Genomic DNA, 17204 nt, shown 5'->3' with positions numbered 1-17204 from the left:
AAGCAGGTGGGTCCTGATGCGTGTTGCCGACTGACGTGTTTTCGAATCCTTTATAAGTGTGGGGATGTTACATGTAGATTGAGCGCCAAAACTGGATTCGGCAAGTTCCGTTTAAATGTGCAGAACCGAAAATAAGGTTTCAGCCACCCGTCACGAGCTCACCAAACACGAACTAAACACTTTCTAGCAAGGTAGGCACAGCGACAAACCACCATCCTCGACAAAATGGTCAGTACGAAATCTTTTTGTCGCTATCATAGACGATGTAGAACTGATTTTACGCGATGAATTTATCAGGCCGAACCAAAAACGACACCCACCAACGTTATGAGGGAGCCTCGTATTGATAAACTTGTCATCAGTGCGTCCTTTGGCTATACTTTAACTCCCAGAAACTAATGCACTCGCAGACATCTCCGTCGGTGAATCTGGTGATCGTCTGACCCGAGCCTCCAAGGTCCTAGAACAACTCACCGGCCAAACACCCGTCACCTCAAAAGCCCGTTACACCGTCCGTACATTCGGTATCCGTCGTAACGAAAAGATCGCTGTGCACGTTACCATCCGCGGTCCCAAGGCGGAGGAAATTCTGGAGCGTGGGTTGAAGGTGAAGGAGTATGAGCTGCGCCGCAAGAACTTCTCGGAAACGGGCAACTTTGGGTTCGGTATCCAGGAGCATATCGATTTGGGTGCGAGGTATGACCCTGGTATTGGTATCTTCGGAATGGATTTCTACGTTGTAATGGGACGACCTGGCGCACGGGTGGCGAGGCGGAGGGCAAAGAAGACACGAATCGGCTTCCAACACCGTATCAAGAAGGACGACACGATGGCTTGGTTCAAGCAACGTTTCGATGGTATTATCTTGGTCAGTTGGTTTCTATTGAAGTCCTGTTGGATGTCTACTGAAGCTTGTATGATCTCCAGAAATAAACGACCATCATATATATCTCCTTCATCCTCCGTTGCCAAGCTATGATATGCACTCTATACTATATGGCATGTGTTACGTGTATGCATGAAATGTCTCTTTTCTGGCTCAATGAAAGATTTGAGAGAAAGCGGGAATAATTTGTTCGCCTTCGAAAGTGCTTTTCTCTCTATCTTTGTGCACAAGAGCATTGTGATTATCTCCCAAAAATAGATGAGCAAGTAGGGGTATCCATGGGTATAAGCTCCCCAAGGCTATGGGTATAAGGGAGTGAATAATTTATAGCTAGTCGACGTGAGCAATATTTACAGCCCTCTCCATCTGTTAATTATTTGTGAAACGCAACGTCTTCTTGGGTCCCAATAGTACTGCAGCCACAGGATGCCCATGCTTGTCCAAACGTATCGGGTTGCTCACTCGTCGATGATTTCCATCGGCTCCAAGAGAACGTCTCTTCAAGACGTGTGAATTAACGCGATTGGGCTGCCAGTCCGACTTGAATCCTGGAAGCGGCATACCCTCAAAGTCAAACATAGTGGCGTTTGAATTCTCATTGTGTCGCGGTGACCGAACGACCATCGACGATGGCCGAACTGCATTGTGGCGCGGTGATCGAACCACCATTGAGGATGGTCTTACTGTCTTGCTGCGCTCGTCGTCTTGATAGTCGAACCGTGGCGTACGAAGTGGGGATCGAACCACCAAAGACGGTGGTGTATTAGTTATAATATCTTCGTGCTCCTGCACGGATTGTAAATGGTAGTTGTGGATGGCAAGCAGAAACCGCTGACCTGCGCGGACTCATAATCTGTCTCTTCCCTCCGTTTCGTTTCAAGTTTCGCTGTAAGCTTGGCAATTTGTATTTTCATCGCCTTCCTTTTTTCCTTTTCCAAACGTGTCTAGAGACGTCCCTTGAGAAAGAGCAATATAAGAAAACGAGGAGAAAAGCCCCACCGCAGCGACATGTCGCTCCAACTGATCCTCTACATGACGCTTGTTTTTGGCGAGATCAGACACTCTTGTCTTGTAGTCTCTGAGCTCTAGATCAAGTGCCACGGCTTTGTCTTTCGCGGCCTCAGCGAATTTACAGGCGTCGTGTGCGATCCCCTCCGACTCGATTAACTGGCGCTTCAAGTGCTTCACCTCTTTCACGAGTGGCTGAGAGGCGTGGACCCTAGTTTTGAGGCCATCTCTCTCCTCCTTCACCTTGCTGACCTTCTCCTGCAGCTTGGATATCACTTCCTTCTGAGTGGCGATTTCGGTGAAGACGGGGATGATACGTTCGTTAAGATCTTCCATGGCTTTGAGTAATTTGGCCTAGAACCCCAAGAAGTTAAGCGTGTATTCATTTGAGGTTGGTGAGAATCCCATGAGGCGTACCGTCAACTCCTCATTCCCTTGAGCTCGTAAAGCTGCTCTCTCCAACTTCTCTTTCGCTTTGGAAACACTCCTGAGTTCCGCCGTGTGGTCTATGCGATTGAGCCCATCGACAACGCTCATTCCATATGATACACCGGGGTCAACAAACTCCAAAAATATACGATGCGCATCGCGCTGGTTGATACGGCTACGGCACATGGGACATATTCGAGTATCTTGAGCAAACATATGATCAACACATGTATCGCAAAAGCCATGTCCTGTAAATGACACGTTATTCCTTTGAGGATGTCATAGTCAACTGACCGCATACCGCAGGTGAAAACGCGGAATTTTTGAAGAGGAAAGTCCGAGATACATGTATAGCAGCGCGCTTCCGCCATTTTTTAGTAGTGGGCGAGGAAGAGGGGTAGCAGTGGCGAAGAAGTGAGCCAATAGCCCATGGGCGTTGACGAAATGACACAAAAGACGTCGTACACGCGCTATGTGGTCGTATTTGCTTTTGGCACGCGATTTACACAATGCGTTCACGTTTCTTACCTCCTCTGCCAATCCTCTGCTGCGCTGATCAAAACGGACGAAGTCACGCGATGGTAGCAGGCTGCAGCAACAAGGGATCGCCAAAGCGAGCCCCCAGATTTTATAGGCTAGCACATAGGAGGCGCTGCCATACAAATATGTATAGTACTTACAGTGTCTTTCACAGCTGTTTGCAGTCGTGAATGTTAAATTTCGTATTTGCTTCTGTTGTACCTGTTACCCTCAGGGTTTTTTTGTCACGCTGATCTTGAGGGATCTTGAGTGAACTGGCCTCCGACCTCACTCTAGCCCTTGCCCATGGCACCTCAAGTCTCTGATGAAATGTGTGCAAACATAATCATCTGGCATGAAGAGAAATCCCTTTCTCCTCACAAAATCACTGACCTTATGCATGACAAAAAAACCCTGAGTATCAGGTACAACAGAAGCAAACACAAAATTTAATGATTCACGACTGCAAACAGCTGTGAAAGACACTGTAAGTAGTAGGCTACTACTCATCAGTAAGTACTTATTAGGGTAGCCCAACTTGCAGTCCAACTTTGATCCCAACTTTGCAAAGTTGGAAGTCTGAAGTTGGGCTGTTTTTTCTCAAGTTGGGACCCAAATCAATGTCAGAATGAAATATTGTGTTTGTACTCATAAGTACAAACAATATGTATGTCTCCGAATCCTAGACAAGGAGACTACATCTCCTTGTCCTTCAAATTATTGTTCTGATGTGGTAAAAAGAGTCCCTCAACCTCAGTGAATTTTTTGAATTTTTTCGATGGTTTTTTCTTCAACTTTGCGATGGCTGACACTCCCCAATCCTCTCAAACTGCTGCTACTGCTGGAAGCTCTCAGACAGCTGCTACACCTCTTTCTCAGACAGCTGCTACACCTGTTTCTCAGACAGCATCTACACTTAACTCTTTTGTTGCAGCCCCCTGTGTCCCTCATACCCATACTTGACCGGCTATCATTACAATGCTTAAGAACCTTCCTCTGCTATCTGTTCTCCAGATGAATAAAGACATCAAAGAAAAAAATGCAGTGAGGTCTTGGAAGACCTTCAACCACATCTCAGACCCTACTGTCCATACAGAGTCTGGATCTAATGATGCTTCTCTGATTTCTCTTGATGAGGCTGATTTGAATCACTTCTGCATCCCTTCTTTTATGGATTCATTCCCTAACTTGATCTATGCTAAACTTGCTAAATGGATTGCTGATGAGGAGATCAAAGAAAAGCTGAAAGTCAAGAGGAAGACTAATGACAACATTAAGCTATCTGCCAAAGAGGCTAGGATTGCAAAGTGGTGCTGCATGAACAGGCAAAAAATGGTGCCTTGGGTTATTGGGGTCCCATGGCAGGCTACCTTCCCTCAGAGTCTCTTTGACACCAAACTTTGCATTGCTGTAGCTCTGCCCTTCTTTCTTAATAAGAATCTCAACATCTTGAATGTTGAGGCCTCTACTTTACCAACAACGAAGACTAATCCAAATCCTGGTGAGATGAAGGGTACTGTCATTCTTGATATCGAGAAACTCTCTGTGCACTTTGGGAAGGAACTCTCCTTGTCTTCCAGTCAGTGGATAGAGGCTGCTGGTAACATGTATCTTTTCCAGAAAGAATGTGACGAAGAAGGGACTGGAGAGGCTCATAGCAATTGGTATAATGACCATTTTTGCTTCTACACTGCCCAGGGTACTAAAGACAATCTCTACAATAGTGTTTAAAAGTCCAGTCCAGTCTGGTTTTTTGATGCCCCAGGGATTAGACCGTAACCGACACTGGTCTGCCTTTTTCCCAAAAGTCAAAAGACTGAACCAGACCACAAAAAACTGCAGACCACAGTTTTTTGCAATCTGTAGACCAGTCTTGGTCCTCTTTGGTTTTAACCAGTTTAAGACCAGTCTTTTGGCCAATATTTTACATCTTCAACTATATCTTTGTCAGTTTTGGACCAATTAATACGTTCTTGGGTGCGTTTTGAAGGGTATTTAGTGGGCTACAAAAGACTGGTTCACTTAAACTGGTCTTTTTGCAGTCTTTACTTCTCAAAAATGAAAAGACCAGACCACAGGTCCAGTTTTTTGCAGTCTTGGTCTGGTCTGGTTATGGTCTTTTTCCAGTCCCGAGACTGGACTTCCAAACACTACTCTACGATACCTGGAAGTCTGATGAGCTGAAGTTCTGTTAGGAACATTGGGCAAAATATGGTGAATTTGACACTTCCTGCTACTACCAGGCCTACAAGCTCTCCAAGAAGCAGCATGAAATGATGGCAGACATTTGTGGGATGATTGTGTCTGAGCCCACCAAGACTCATTTCAGTGCAACACTTGGAAAACTCACATCATGACTCACCCCTCACTCTTCTCAGACACGTCCCTCCCAGTCCTTTTCATCAGGCAGTGGCAAGTCTTCCTCCTTGACACCTGACTGCCTCATCTGTGCTGAGTGAGGCCACAACACAACCCAACATGCCAATAGCACCATACTCATCAAGTTCAAAGCTGATGGCAAGGCAGTATGGTCAAAGTACAGTGACCACAACCTCCTCAGTCCCGACAACCACATCATTTGTATCAGCTGGAACCTTAGAGGCGACTGTGGGCACCTATGTTCTTGTTGAGGATTAGAACCCTATGCTACGTACCCTCTTTATCCCTATTTACCAACTCCTTCATTTACTTCTGTACTTACAATTTTCTTGCTACTTCTGTACCTCGCACCTCAGTCGTTTACCACTATGTGTAACCGCCTGAGGTGTGTATTCTTTTACTTATATATCTTCCAATACTTTACTTACTATCTCTACCTTAGCTACCACTAACGGTCTTATCCTAACAGGTTATGGGCCCTGCATGCTCCTAAATTATCAGAAGATTATTGGTTACACACATATCCCCTCAACTCAATACAAAAGACTTATTACCATGTCTGGAAGTCACAATATTTCGATTCCTTTCTCCTTGCCCAAGGATCAGCACTGCTGTGGATATGAAAACTTCGCGAGCTGGAAAACACTTATGATCGCTCATGGGAAACCCCAAGGATACCTAAAATACTGGGAGAACAGAGGTCTTTACACTCTCTGGTGTATTCCATATGGAATCCATATGGAATGGGTGGATTCCACCATCATTCCATGGATTCCATATGGAATATTTTTATGTGAGTCCCCAGCTATTTTTTTATTCCATAGTCACTATGGATTCCATATGATTCCATATGGAATATGGATGGAATGATGGATTCCATGGACTATTCCAGGTGGATTCCATCTGGATTCCAGCCATAGATTAATTAATGACCATTATACCATTATAATACAGTATTTATAATGTCCTTATTATATTTAGGTAAAAATTAAATTTGACACTTAAGAGGATTGAACCCTCAACTATGTCAGCAATGGCAGTGCTCAAGTCAACTGAGCCATGCAGACATTATTACATGGTAAACTAAAGGTCTATGTATACCGCTCTCCATCACATGGCATCGCAAACGTGACAGCTTTGGCTGGAACATTGCCACATCATTTCTTCCCTCCCACCACCACCATCACCATCCACCACCACTGTCTCAAACCACCACCGCTCATGACAATGACGATGCAGACGATGCACGTTGCCATGCCCAGGTAAGCAGCAACCCCTCCCACCTCCCCTTTTGACCAAAACAACGCCCAGCAACCACCCGTGGCCCACGAACAGCAAAACAAAGCCCACCAGCCACCACCTGGTGCCCACAAACGGTGACCCAGCTAGTGATGCTGTGGTCAGGTTCCAAACCAAAGTTCGAACCCAAACCTTGCAGGACCGGACCAAGATTTGGTCTGAAATTCAACAGTTAGGGGGGACCAGACCATTTGTCCAGTCCCAAGTTCCTTTGGAGGGGGCACTATGTGAACGTGTTCAGACCGGTCCAAACTGGGTGCTGAAGTACCAAGTTCAATCAGTGACATTCAAACTCCACGAACCTACTTCATGTCAACACACACACATCGTCAAAGCCAGTCTCGACTCTATGCAAGCCAGTGTCGCTGCCAAGATATTCGGCCTTTCCGTCCATTTCAACTTTCTTGCTCTCATCACATGCACGCCTCCCATTTCCTTTGATGTTCTGATCCCCTGGAATGTACAAGGTCCATATTCTTGAACAAGTCCTGATAGGTAAATTTCCTCGACTACTGAGCGTTGATATGCATTGCACGGGGATGACTGTGAAAGTGCGAAACACGCAAACAAGGATCAAGCGCATCGGGAAAACCCTAAACACCTTAACACTCACACACACACACTCACACACACACACACACACATGATCACAATCTCAGTGCACGAGTTCGAGGGCCTTTGGTATTAAGAAATACCACTTTTGTCTTCTTAGGTTTAAGTCTCAAGAGTTTTCGTCTCAAAATGGGGTTTTATTATTGGGTGTGGTATTAGAATAGTTCAATAGAACAAAGTATGTCTTTCGGGGAACCTGGTTGCTCAAATGTAAAGTTCTTGAACACAGTTTTCTTTATTGACATGAAACACAGATTTATCAGACTTTTATAACTCCCTTGAGCTTTTTATTATGTCACTACGCTCCAAAACTGGTGATACAAGTACGCTGTCTCGTCTAAATGATACTGTGCTTAAAACCTCTTATTCAAGTCTCCAAGTAAGTTGACTCCCAAGCATGCTGGCTTCATTCACACTGTACTTTTCTGACCATGAAGAAATCTCCTTTAATTGATTACAACTGTCCACCTCCTAAGTCTCTACTTGGAGTGCAACTAGCTGGTCAACGGGGGACGATTTCTTTCTTTTGACCTGCCAGTGCACTCCTTATATACTCCAAAACCCCTATCTACGCTTTTACATGTGTTTTCTATGGTTATGTATTGGTCCGAAATACAAATAGCTTTTTAATGATCGTGTGGTATAGTTTATAGTGTCTCTCTTGTGGTACACTACAGTTTTTGTAGTGTTGGTATCTTTTCTTTGTCAATCGCATCAGTGTTTGATGTGTATGCAGAACAATCCGGTTTTAATTATATCTAGTCCAGACCGGTTCCGCATGCTTCTTTATCATGGGCTCGGCTACTAATTTGACATATCATGTCATTTCAGTGATGGGCGTGCTGATGTGTTTGATATGTATGCAGACACACTGCTGGTTCTTTATTTCCGGAGGTCGTTAATTTAAAATACCTTGGCACGGTTTCTGTTATCATATGGAGATCAGATGGCACTCCAAAGAGCTTCAAATGACTTTCTTAATTATCAGGGGGTCTCCAGGATGGATTACCTAATGTCTTTCCAGGTTTGCGCATCACATGTCTTGGACGATATGACACATCACTCTTTGTGAAGTGTTCACTCTGAACTTCTCGCATAGCTGAAGCCAAGAGGGAAGGAGGAGGCAAGAATGGGTGGATCTGGGATCAACACCCATAAGTGAGCAATGAGCAGTTACAAGATACTCAGCTGGCCCAACATGATTATGCATACTGTAGGAAGTACAGATATACAAAGCACTACATGTAGTGCAAGAGGATGGCAAGACTGCTGACAAGATGGTGGTTCAAGACAAAAGATCAATATATTATGTAAGATATCCAAATCTAGCTATATACCACTGTTTGACTATGGCCTCTGGGCATTCCCTTCCAATCCTATATCACAAAGCCCCCCAATGTCCAGAGGGCATGTAAGGAAAACAATGGTGGGGAAGAATAATAGAACAGAAATCCTCTTGCCCCCCAGAGTGAATATCAGGACAAAATGAAACCAAAAGGTAGCAAAGCAAAGAAGATGAATAAAAGAAAGAAAAATTTGGCCCCAAATAATTTCCTATCTGGAAAGCTGGTCACTGCAAGCTCCCAGCTTAACCCAGAAATACCCATATGATCCTCCCATTCTCTCTTCAGTGATGTATAATCATGAGTACTGGGAAACCATGCAAGTGGATGGCTTCCAGGTCATCCATCCCAACTCCATTGCCTTTCCCCATCAAGATGGTGTAGCATGCTTCCATCATACTTGTGGTCTGGGTATAAGGCATGTATAGTGTGATAGAGGCTTGCACCTCTCCACTAGGGAATGTCACGGGTTTGTAAACCTGTGCGGGTTGATGCCACAGGTTTGTATGGGTACGGGTCCAGGTTGGGGCCTAGTAACCCTCTCCTAACCCGTACCCATGCTGTGGGCATGGCAGGTTTTGGCACGTGAATGTTCTTTCAACCTCAACGGGTATTCGGCACTACCCAGAGAATATTGCCAATTGCATGGCAATGCAAATGGCAGACCTTCCTACTGTACAGTACCTGTGGCGTTGGTCCAATAAAAAAAAAATTGTGTTGCTAAAAAAATCCACATCTGTCTAAGCCACATCCCAGAACCACATCCCACATCCCGATCCTATGCCGACAAATTCTCCTGAGGCCTCTGGCCCTCGTAAACGTAAACTTTCAGCGAAGGTGACTACTAATGGTGACCCTGAGGTGGAACGAAAGAAGAAGAGATTAGAAGCGAAGGAACAGAGCACGAAACCGGCACCTACCCAAAAGCACTTGCAGACTACAGTTGCAGACAAACAAAGTCATCAAATTTGATAACTTGAGAACCAGAATTTTTATCAAAATTCTGACTTCAGATTCAGATTCAGAGACCTCGAAACTGTTCAAAAAAGGTGTTCCCTTAATTTTCCCACGCGTTTTTGGTTTGGCCAAATTTTTGGGTGTTTTCAGTGCACCCAAAAGTCTTCAGAGTCGGCCATCTTTGGATCAATTCTGTGCAATTTATAACCCTGGTGCAGTAGATACGTGAAAAAATGAACCAGGGTCCATTTATATCTTTTTCCGGGGCACCTTGACCGGAAAGGGTATGCCCACGTGACAGTTTTAGCAAAATTCCCACCATCAAAGACATCAATATTTCAGGGAGACTTTGATGAAATCAAAGAGAGGAAACAAAAAGGAGTCGATTGGCATATTTTTCGTATTTTTAGCTATTTTTTCAGGCACTGGCCAAATTTTTGGGGTATAAAACCCTTATATCGTCATTTCTGGGAATTCTGCTCATTGGAATTGATCAAGGAGATCAATAGGAACCCATTTATACCATTATCTACCAATTCCAATGTTTTTCGGAGTCCCAAAAAATAGGTCAATAAATTTGTTGACTTTGTTTGTCCGCAACTGTACAACAAAGGCAGCCGCGAAACCAGCCCCACGACCATGACACCCCTCCATTGAGGTTGAGGAGGTTGAGGATGAGTCTGCTAACTGCACTTCCATCCCACCTCGCAATCCACAACACATCCTGGAGGCCGCCGATGGGAGTGACGATGATGTTGACACCCCAGCACCACCTCGGAAATCCAAGAAGAAACCTGTGGTTACGAAACGGCGCCCCTCCGTTGAGCTCAAGGACATTTACGATGATGAGGTGGATTGACATACCTCTGTCCCACCTCGCAATCCACAACACATCCTGGAGGCCGCCAATGGGAGCGATGATGATGAGGAAGCTCCTGTCCCTGATATAAACGAGGAGCATGAGGCACCTGAAGAAAGTGATGAGGCTGAATTGGGTATGTACTTGATCATCGTGTCATATCCTGAACTGACCATCAGTATGTAGAGCGCCTGTCTAAGGATTGGACTTCACCTATCTACGTCTTTTTCAGGATGTCACCTCACATTGACTACATGGATGGCCGTCGTGCTCACGTATTTGAATGTGCAGCTGGGAGATGTCGAGGTAAGAATGGAAGGGTTGTTTGTTGATATTTAGACAAGGGCGATGCAAAGTCAACAAGTGGCCTGCATCGTCATGCAACCAAATGTTGGGGTGCTGAAACCGTGAAGTCGGCAGATGGTACCAAGGATTTAGAAGCTGCGCATGCAATCTTGTTGAAGACGAAGTTGCATGATGGGACGATTATGGCCGAGTTCGAACATATTGGGAAAGGCAAGGTCACCTATTCACACTGTCAGCATACTTCAACTGAAGCAAGGTAAGCAACAAACCTTTAAACGACACTTTTCACCTGACTTCCTGTGCCACTGTAGGGCTGAAATTGTCTGTTGGGTGTCCGAGAATAAGCGGCCCTTCAAGATCGTAACCGATCGAGGTTTCCGCAGCCTCATGAAAACCGGACAGCCTGATTACCACCTTCCCTCTGCTGAAACTTCGTCCCGCAATGCACAGGTCGTGTTCGTCAATGTCCGAAGACACATCGCCAATATGTTACAAGTAAGTCATAATTGAGTATTCCTCATTGCGAACTCACCTCAAAAACCACTACAGGAACACATAGGGGCACTAAGCTTCGCAACCGATGCATGGACATCCCCCAACCACAAGGCATACGTGGCCGTGACAGTTCATTTCGAAAACAAAGGCGTCCCTGTGGCAATGCTTCTCGACATCGTGGAAGTTGTGCGCTCGCATTCTGGCCTCAATTTGGTGGCTGCATTTGTGAAGGTTCTTGAAGATTTCGGGATTGAAGACAAGGTGAGCAAAGAATCTGGTGGAGAGGGTGTAAATAACTCACCAAATACATCAAGATCCTCTCGATCACCTGCGATAATGCCTCGAACAATGACAAAATGATTGACGAACTTGTCAACTTGCTTGACAACTTCCCAGGTCCTGCAAATCAAACACGATGTTTCCTACACATCCTAAACCTCATGGTAAAGAGCATCATCCAACAATTTGACTTACCCAAATCCAAGAAAATGTCAGATGACAAGGACGAAGATGATCCTATGCTGGATGCAGCTACAACAGAGCTTTTGAAGCTTGCTGGTGATATCGATCTTGAGGAACATATCACCGCGAGCACTAGTGATGACGTCGAAGCGGCTGATGATGAGGAGGAGGGATGGGTTGACGAACACGAGGATATGACTGAGGAGGATTTGAAGGAGTTGGTGGCCAGCATGCAGCCTGTCCGATTGTTGTTGACAAAGGTAACAACATGAATTATATTTTGTTTTATTATCTAATGTTTGTGGTCAGCTGCAAAAGGTTGCGTTTGCAATCAAAAACTCAACAACCATTGTTCACCCTTGGCTGTAGTCCTATGCCTTATATTCTGCAAGAATGCACTTTATTCATTTCCATAGGGAGTGCATTTGACCACTTGGTCAGGATGTGGGTTAATGCACAGCTTGCTGTAGGGTGGGTGGGGGCGGTATTGTTGATATTATATAGGTACATATTTATTATTTAATTCTGAGGAGACATTTATGTCTTACAGCTTTGTTTCTCCTAGAAAGAACACCTGAAACTTTACCATATATATATTTGATGATGTTCTGACACTCCTAAATAGTTTCCCTCTGTCAAATCTGACGGAAATAGGCTGGATGCAACAAATCCATTTCGGATGACCCTAGGCCTTCTGATGCCTTTGGTACACAATTGTCAACAATGCATAGTTTTAGTTCTGAGGAGATATGTACGTCCTACAGCTTTGTTTTTCCTAGAAACGGCCTCTGAAACCTCACCAAATATATGCTTGATATTGTTCAGACCACCTCAGATAGTTTCCCTGTGTCGAATCAGACCGAAATGGCTGGATGCAATAAACCCCTTTTGGATGACATTGGCCCATAGACGCCATTGGTACACAGATGTAAACAATGATGAAAAAACTTGAAAAAAGGCTAGCTACTCTACGACACGATATAAAGAGAAAAAAAAATGGTAAAAAGAATCTAGTACAGAATCTGCTAATATACATTCAAAAAAAAGACAGGACATCAGCTCTCAACGACCTCACGAAAAAAGAGTATGCCCTGCAGCAATTCAGCGTCACCCCCTCGCTGTACCCCCACATCGTCACCACACATTGTTATCGTCCAGCGTCGTGATCATGTCGTTATTGTCTTGCGTCGCAGTCGTCCTGCGTCATTACTGTGTCGTTGTTGTCCTGGACATCATAGCACCGTCATTGTCATCCCATTTTCCTTGTCTCATTTCCTCGTTGCTGTCGGTTGTCATTGTCGCGTTGCCGTTGTCAGGTGTCGTTGTCCGGTGTCGTTGTCTGGTGTCGTCATCCCGTGTCGTCGTTGACACGTTGTCATGTTGGCCATCCGTCATTGTATTGTGTCGGTCCGATGACGTTTGGTTGCCACATTGCTGTCGGCGACGTGGCACCTGGGTTGTGAGTGTGAATATGGAATGGGAGGGAGGGTTATGTTAGCTCACCTCGGTTGGTGATGCTGGTGATGGGCACTCGTCGCCCTGTGTGGAGGAGTGAATCATTGTCGTTCTCAGGTCTTTGTCCTGAAAGCCGACGTCGCCATGGCACGTCTAATTGGACCATTGCTCTTTGGTGGTGGATAATCCGTTCAGTACGAGGGGGTGCTCCTGTAGGATAGCCTCACCATTCACTAGCGTACATCCCAAGGCCCTTCCCTTCGGAATTCCGAATGTGTAGTTAGTTTTCAATAGAATTGTGGGCGCTGGTCGCCATCCGGGGGTGGTGGGCACTCGCGGCACGTTGTTGCTCGTTGATTGTGGTGGTAGTGGGCGGTTGCCGTCAATGGTGGAGGGTGATAATGGTGGAGCATCGTCGGCGTTGGGTCTTGGTGATGGGCGTCATCGTCCTAAAAGTCGACGTCGACGTGGCACGCCCAGATTGACCGTTGGCGTACCACGTCAGGCAATTGGTGGCTGGAAATGGGGTGATCTGAAGGAAAAACTCACCGTAATAAGTTCGCGTCTAGCATCCCCCCCCTTTCTCCTGTCCCACTGTTGTCTGATCTTTTCGACGGATAGGAGGAAGCCCGGCCTGGGGCGCGCCTTGAAGCCTGAGGGGTCGTATCCGCCTGCTGAGGGAGGTGGGAAAGAAGCGTTGAGTATGTTGTGGTCGTCATATGAGTATTTGGACTCTATTGGCCAGAGGACGGGGTTTGATGGGGATTGAACTGGAAGGGTGACTTTGTTCCTTTGATCTGGCAGTGTATGTATGATCCACGGCAAGCCAATTGTTCAAGGCAGGCAGTGGGTCTGAGTGAGACGGACTCCAGGAGGACCGGGCTGTGCGGCGGGTGGAAAAAGGTGTCAGGCCATGAGGGCGTGATGGAAATGTGTCCTGATGGACAGTATGAGCTACGGTCATAAGTATGGGATAGGACTTACAGATGATTCAGATCGTAGGCGTGAAGACGAGAGGATGATGTTGATCAAGATGGACATACATGGTGTGCTCAACCACGCATCAACGGCGCTCGGAAAACGCCGAGCACTGATGGCGAGCTGCGCAAGTCCCTCCTGCGTTCATTATTGAGAAGAAAAAAATATAGAAAAATGTTTTTAGAGGTTCTGAGGAGTAGGATTAACATTTAAGATAGGTGGCAATATGTATTCAACTGGCGGGAAGTAAAAGTCGTAAGAAGTCCAATCTCACAAATGAGATTCCGGCACTTTCAATTGCTTTATTGTGACCCACTGCATCTATCCCATCCACCTGTATCTCCACAATCTTCTGATTTCCATAAAACTTTGGGAATACATTCAGTTTTTCATTCTGAAGATATCTATGGAGTTTTATGGCCATTGGATGGTTTAAGTGGACACAGTGTAGTTAAAGTCTGAAGAAACACACTCTATTCAATGCCTTTCACAACAAAACCTTCATTATCAAAGTGAATACAGTACTCACAAATTTTATATAAACACCCACCTTCAGCTAAGAAGAGGTAAATCAGATTCACTCAAAATTAGGCAAGCAGAGCAAGATTTCCCAACACAATTCAATGTTTTGAAACCCTCCCAAAAGTCAAAAAAGTTGGAACAAGACTTTCAGGTGTGTTCTTTCACTCAAAATTTGACACTGCCTGTCCTAAAATTCCTTTACTTATGCACTGAATGCTGGTAGGCTATAGCTGGCATGTATTAGTTTACAAGTTGCTGGAATGATATGTTTTTGACATTTACAGACAGGGACACTCCTTTTCTACAATTTTTATCCAACTTCTGATAAGGGAGCAAGTCCAATGTTGTAAATTCAACATACTGATATGTATTACCAATGTCAGGGTAGTGTTCCCTTCCTCTCCTGGCTCAATTTCAGTTGTTTTTCCGATGTTTTTTTGAGAACTTTGCATCTGTTTGTCTACAGCTTCAAACGCGTCATCCAAGTTCACTCTGTTGCATCCATCCACTTGCGAGGGCGCCGTGAATGTAAAACATAAAAAATTGGATTCTGTTCTACTTTAAGAGTACTAAAATGTATATTGTTCATTAGATACAAGTGTAGAGGATGAATAACCATGCCTTTTGAAGATCTGGGCACTAGAGCAGAAACTATTTGTACTTGTGTTGCAACACCTTTGGGAATGTCATCCAGCTGGAACCTGAGCCATCCATCCGAAAGGCTGCTGATTTGAAATACAAAATACATACTATATGATGGAAACCAATTGCAACTGAAGAAATATGGAGTTAGTTCTGTCATTAACTTGAATGGCGCCCTTCAGGGCTACATTTGTTGACATTTGTTTGTTACCTAGAAGGATCAAGGAACAAAGGTCATCCGGAACATGACTTGCGCATCCATCATCTCCACATCTCTAATTGAGGCGGAATTTTTTTGAAAAAATCGGAAATATATTTCTAGATTACTTGGTAGCCTTGAGTAGCTGTAACACAAGTTTTGATGGAGAAAACTGAGAATCATAACAATTGGAATATTCTGGTGAAATGCAGCTTTTTTGGAAGAAGTATGAGATGGAAAAACATATGTGGATGCTTTTTTGGCAAGAAAAACATACACAGAATACAAGAAAACATACCAGTCAACAATGCTGATCCAGGATATACCATTTCCAAGAATTTTCAATCATAAAACATATCTGGGCTATATTTAGATCTGTCCAACCCTGGAAAAAACATATTTGGATGCTCTTTGGGCAAAAAGAAAACATCCACAGAATACAGGAAAACATACCAGTCATCAATGCTGATCCAGGATGAGATTTTTGAATCATCAAACATATCTGAGCTATATTTAGATTTGTAATAAATTACAAACATTCTGGATCTCAAGTAAAAACATATCTGGATGCTCTTTAGGTAGAAAAAACATACAGAAAACATATCAGTGATCCAGAATATCCCATTTCTGAGAATTTTTAATCATGAAACACATGTGAGCTATATTTAGATTTGTAATAAATCACAAACATATCAGACTAAAAATAGATGCTGTAGAACAATATTATAAGCAGAAAACCTATTCTAAGGGTATATTTTATTATAGGTACAATGGTTTTTATTTTTGAAAGGCTTTTTTTCAAATATCCCAATGTTCCACAGCCCATGGCATTTTGGGCCAGTGGCCAAATGCACACCCTATGGAAATGAATAAGGTGGAACATTCCAGGTCAATTTGGTCTAAAACTACAGCCTGGGCTGCATTGTTCTACCCCAATGGTTCACAGTTCTTCAAGATCTCGAACTCTCTGAACGGATGATGCCCTGCGATGTCACCACCCGATGGAACTTGACCTTCGACATGCTTGACTTCGCTGTCGAGCACATTGCCGCCATCAACACCATCACTGGTGATCGTGATATGAAGCTGAGGCAGTATGAGCTGAGCGAGGACGAGTGGGATGTTGCACGCCAGCTTCGGGATGTTCTTGAGGTGTGTATTCTATTGACTATTCTTAAACTTGGTTGATCATTCTACATCATTAGATTTTCAAAGACGCGACATTGTTCTTTTCCCAAGGAACACCCAGCATCACCACTGTCATACCAGCTATGGACCACATTGACGAACACCTCGCCACAGCCACTATCGATAACAAATACCCTCTGGCGATCAAGGCAGCCCTTGCAATCAGCAAAAAAACCCTCAACCGCTACTATGACAAAACCGATCATTCTGAGGTGTTTAGGATCACGATGGGTACATATCTTATTACTCTCTTGTTTTCTCCTTCTTACCCATGGCTAGTATTACACCCTCGTCACAAGCTTCAATACTTCAAAAATGCAGGATGGCAGGACGAGTGGATCGACAGAGCAGAGGAAATTGTACATACGGAATTCGACCTATCATATGGATCCATAGAGGCCACCTTGGCAGAGACTCGACTTCCTAAATTGAAGGTACGTGTTTTGACATTGTCATCCTTATAAAGTCTACCATTTACTATAGGTTGCATCGTCCAAGTCTAAAAACATCTTCGATAACCTACCTTCCCTCCAAGCACCCAAACCAGCAGAGTTGCATGGTGAATTGGATAAGTTTCTGAGCACTGACCCCAAGCACGTCACCGATGCCCTAGCCTGGTGGTGGAAGAACAGAGGCGCCTATCCTCGTCTTCATCAGATGGCGTTA

General features: G+C 44.5%; 4 protein-coding genes across 4 annotated transcripts; 2 read left to right on the top strand and 2 right to left on the bottom strand.

The window, feature by feature from the left end:
• The first annotated feature begins 179 nt into the window (after positions 1–179).
• LACBIDRAFT_182408 (60S ribosomal protein L11) lies at positions 180–1065 on the top strand. Its single transcript, XM_001875012.1, has 4 exons — positions 180–228; positions 298–361; positions 411–868; positions 928–1065. The coding sequence occupies exons 1-4, from the start codon at positions 226–228 to the stop codon at positions 931–933; spliced, it is 531 nt and encodes a 176-aa protein (XP_001875047.1). The 5' UTR covers positions 180–225; the 3' UTR covers positions 934–1065.
• Positions 1066–1255: 190 nt separating this feature from the next.
• LACBIDRAFT_321593 (spectrin repeat containing protein) lies at positions 1256–2694 on the bottom strand (the record flags this gene model as incomplete). The annotated part of the gene is made up of 5 exons (XM_001874444.1): positions 1256–1672; positions 1723–1830; positions 1886–2248; positions 2312–2498; positions 2618–2694. The coding sequence occupies 5 exons, from the start codon at positions 2692–2694 to the stop codon at positions 1256–1258; spliced, it is 1152 nt and encodes a 383-aa protein (XP_001874479.1).
• A 949-nt stretch (positions 2695–3643) lies between these two features.
• Positions 3644–6065, top strand: LACBIDRAFT_321592 (uncharacterized protein; the record flags this gene model as incomplete). Its single annotated transcript, XM_001875011.1, has 8 exons — positions 3644–3769; positions 3857–4541; positions 4794–4819; positions 4885–5032; positions 5249–5297; positions 5331–5449; positions 5664–6014; positions 6046–6065. 8 exons carry the CDS (start codon positions 3644–3646, stop codon positions 6063–6065), a joined length of 1524 nt encoding a protein of 507 aa, XP_001875046.1.
• Positions 6066–12760: 6695 nt separating this feature from the next.
• On the bottom strand, positions 12761–13114 carry LACBIDRAFT_305125 (uncharacterized protein; the record flags this gene model as incomplete). The annotated part of the gene is made up of 2 exons (XM_001874443.1): positions 12761–13006; positions 13058–13114. 2 exons carry the CDS (start codon positions 13112–13114, stop codon positions 12761–12763), a joined length of 303 nt encoding a protein of 100 aa, XP_001874478.1.
• Positions 13115–17204: the final 4090 nt, after the last annotated feature.

Source organism: Laccaria bicolor, genomic scaffold (genome assembly GCF_000143565.1).
Source record: "Laccaria bicolor S238N-H82 LACBIscaffold_2 genomic scaffold, whole genome shotgun sequence".
NCBI classification, from domain to species: domain Eukaryota; kingdom Fungi; phylum Basidiomycota; class Agaricomycetes; order Agaricales; family Hydnangiaceae; genus Laccaria; species Laccaria bicolor.
This window is presented reverse-complemented; position numbering and strand designations above follow the sequence as displayed.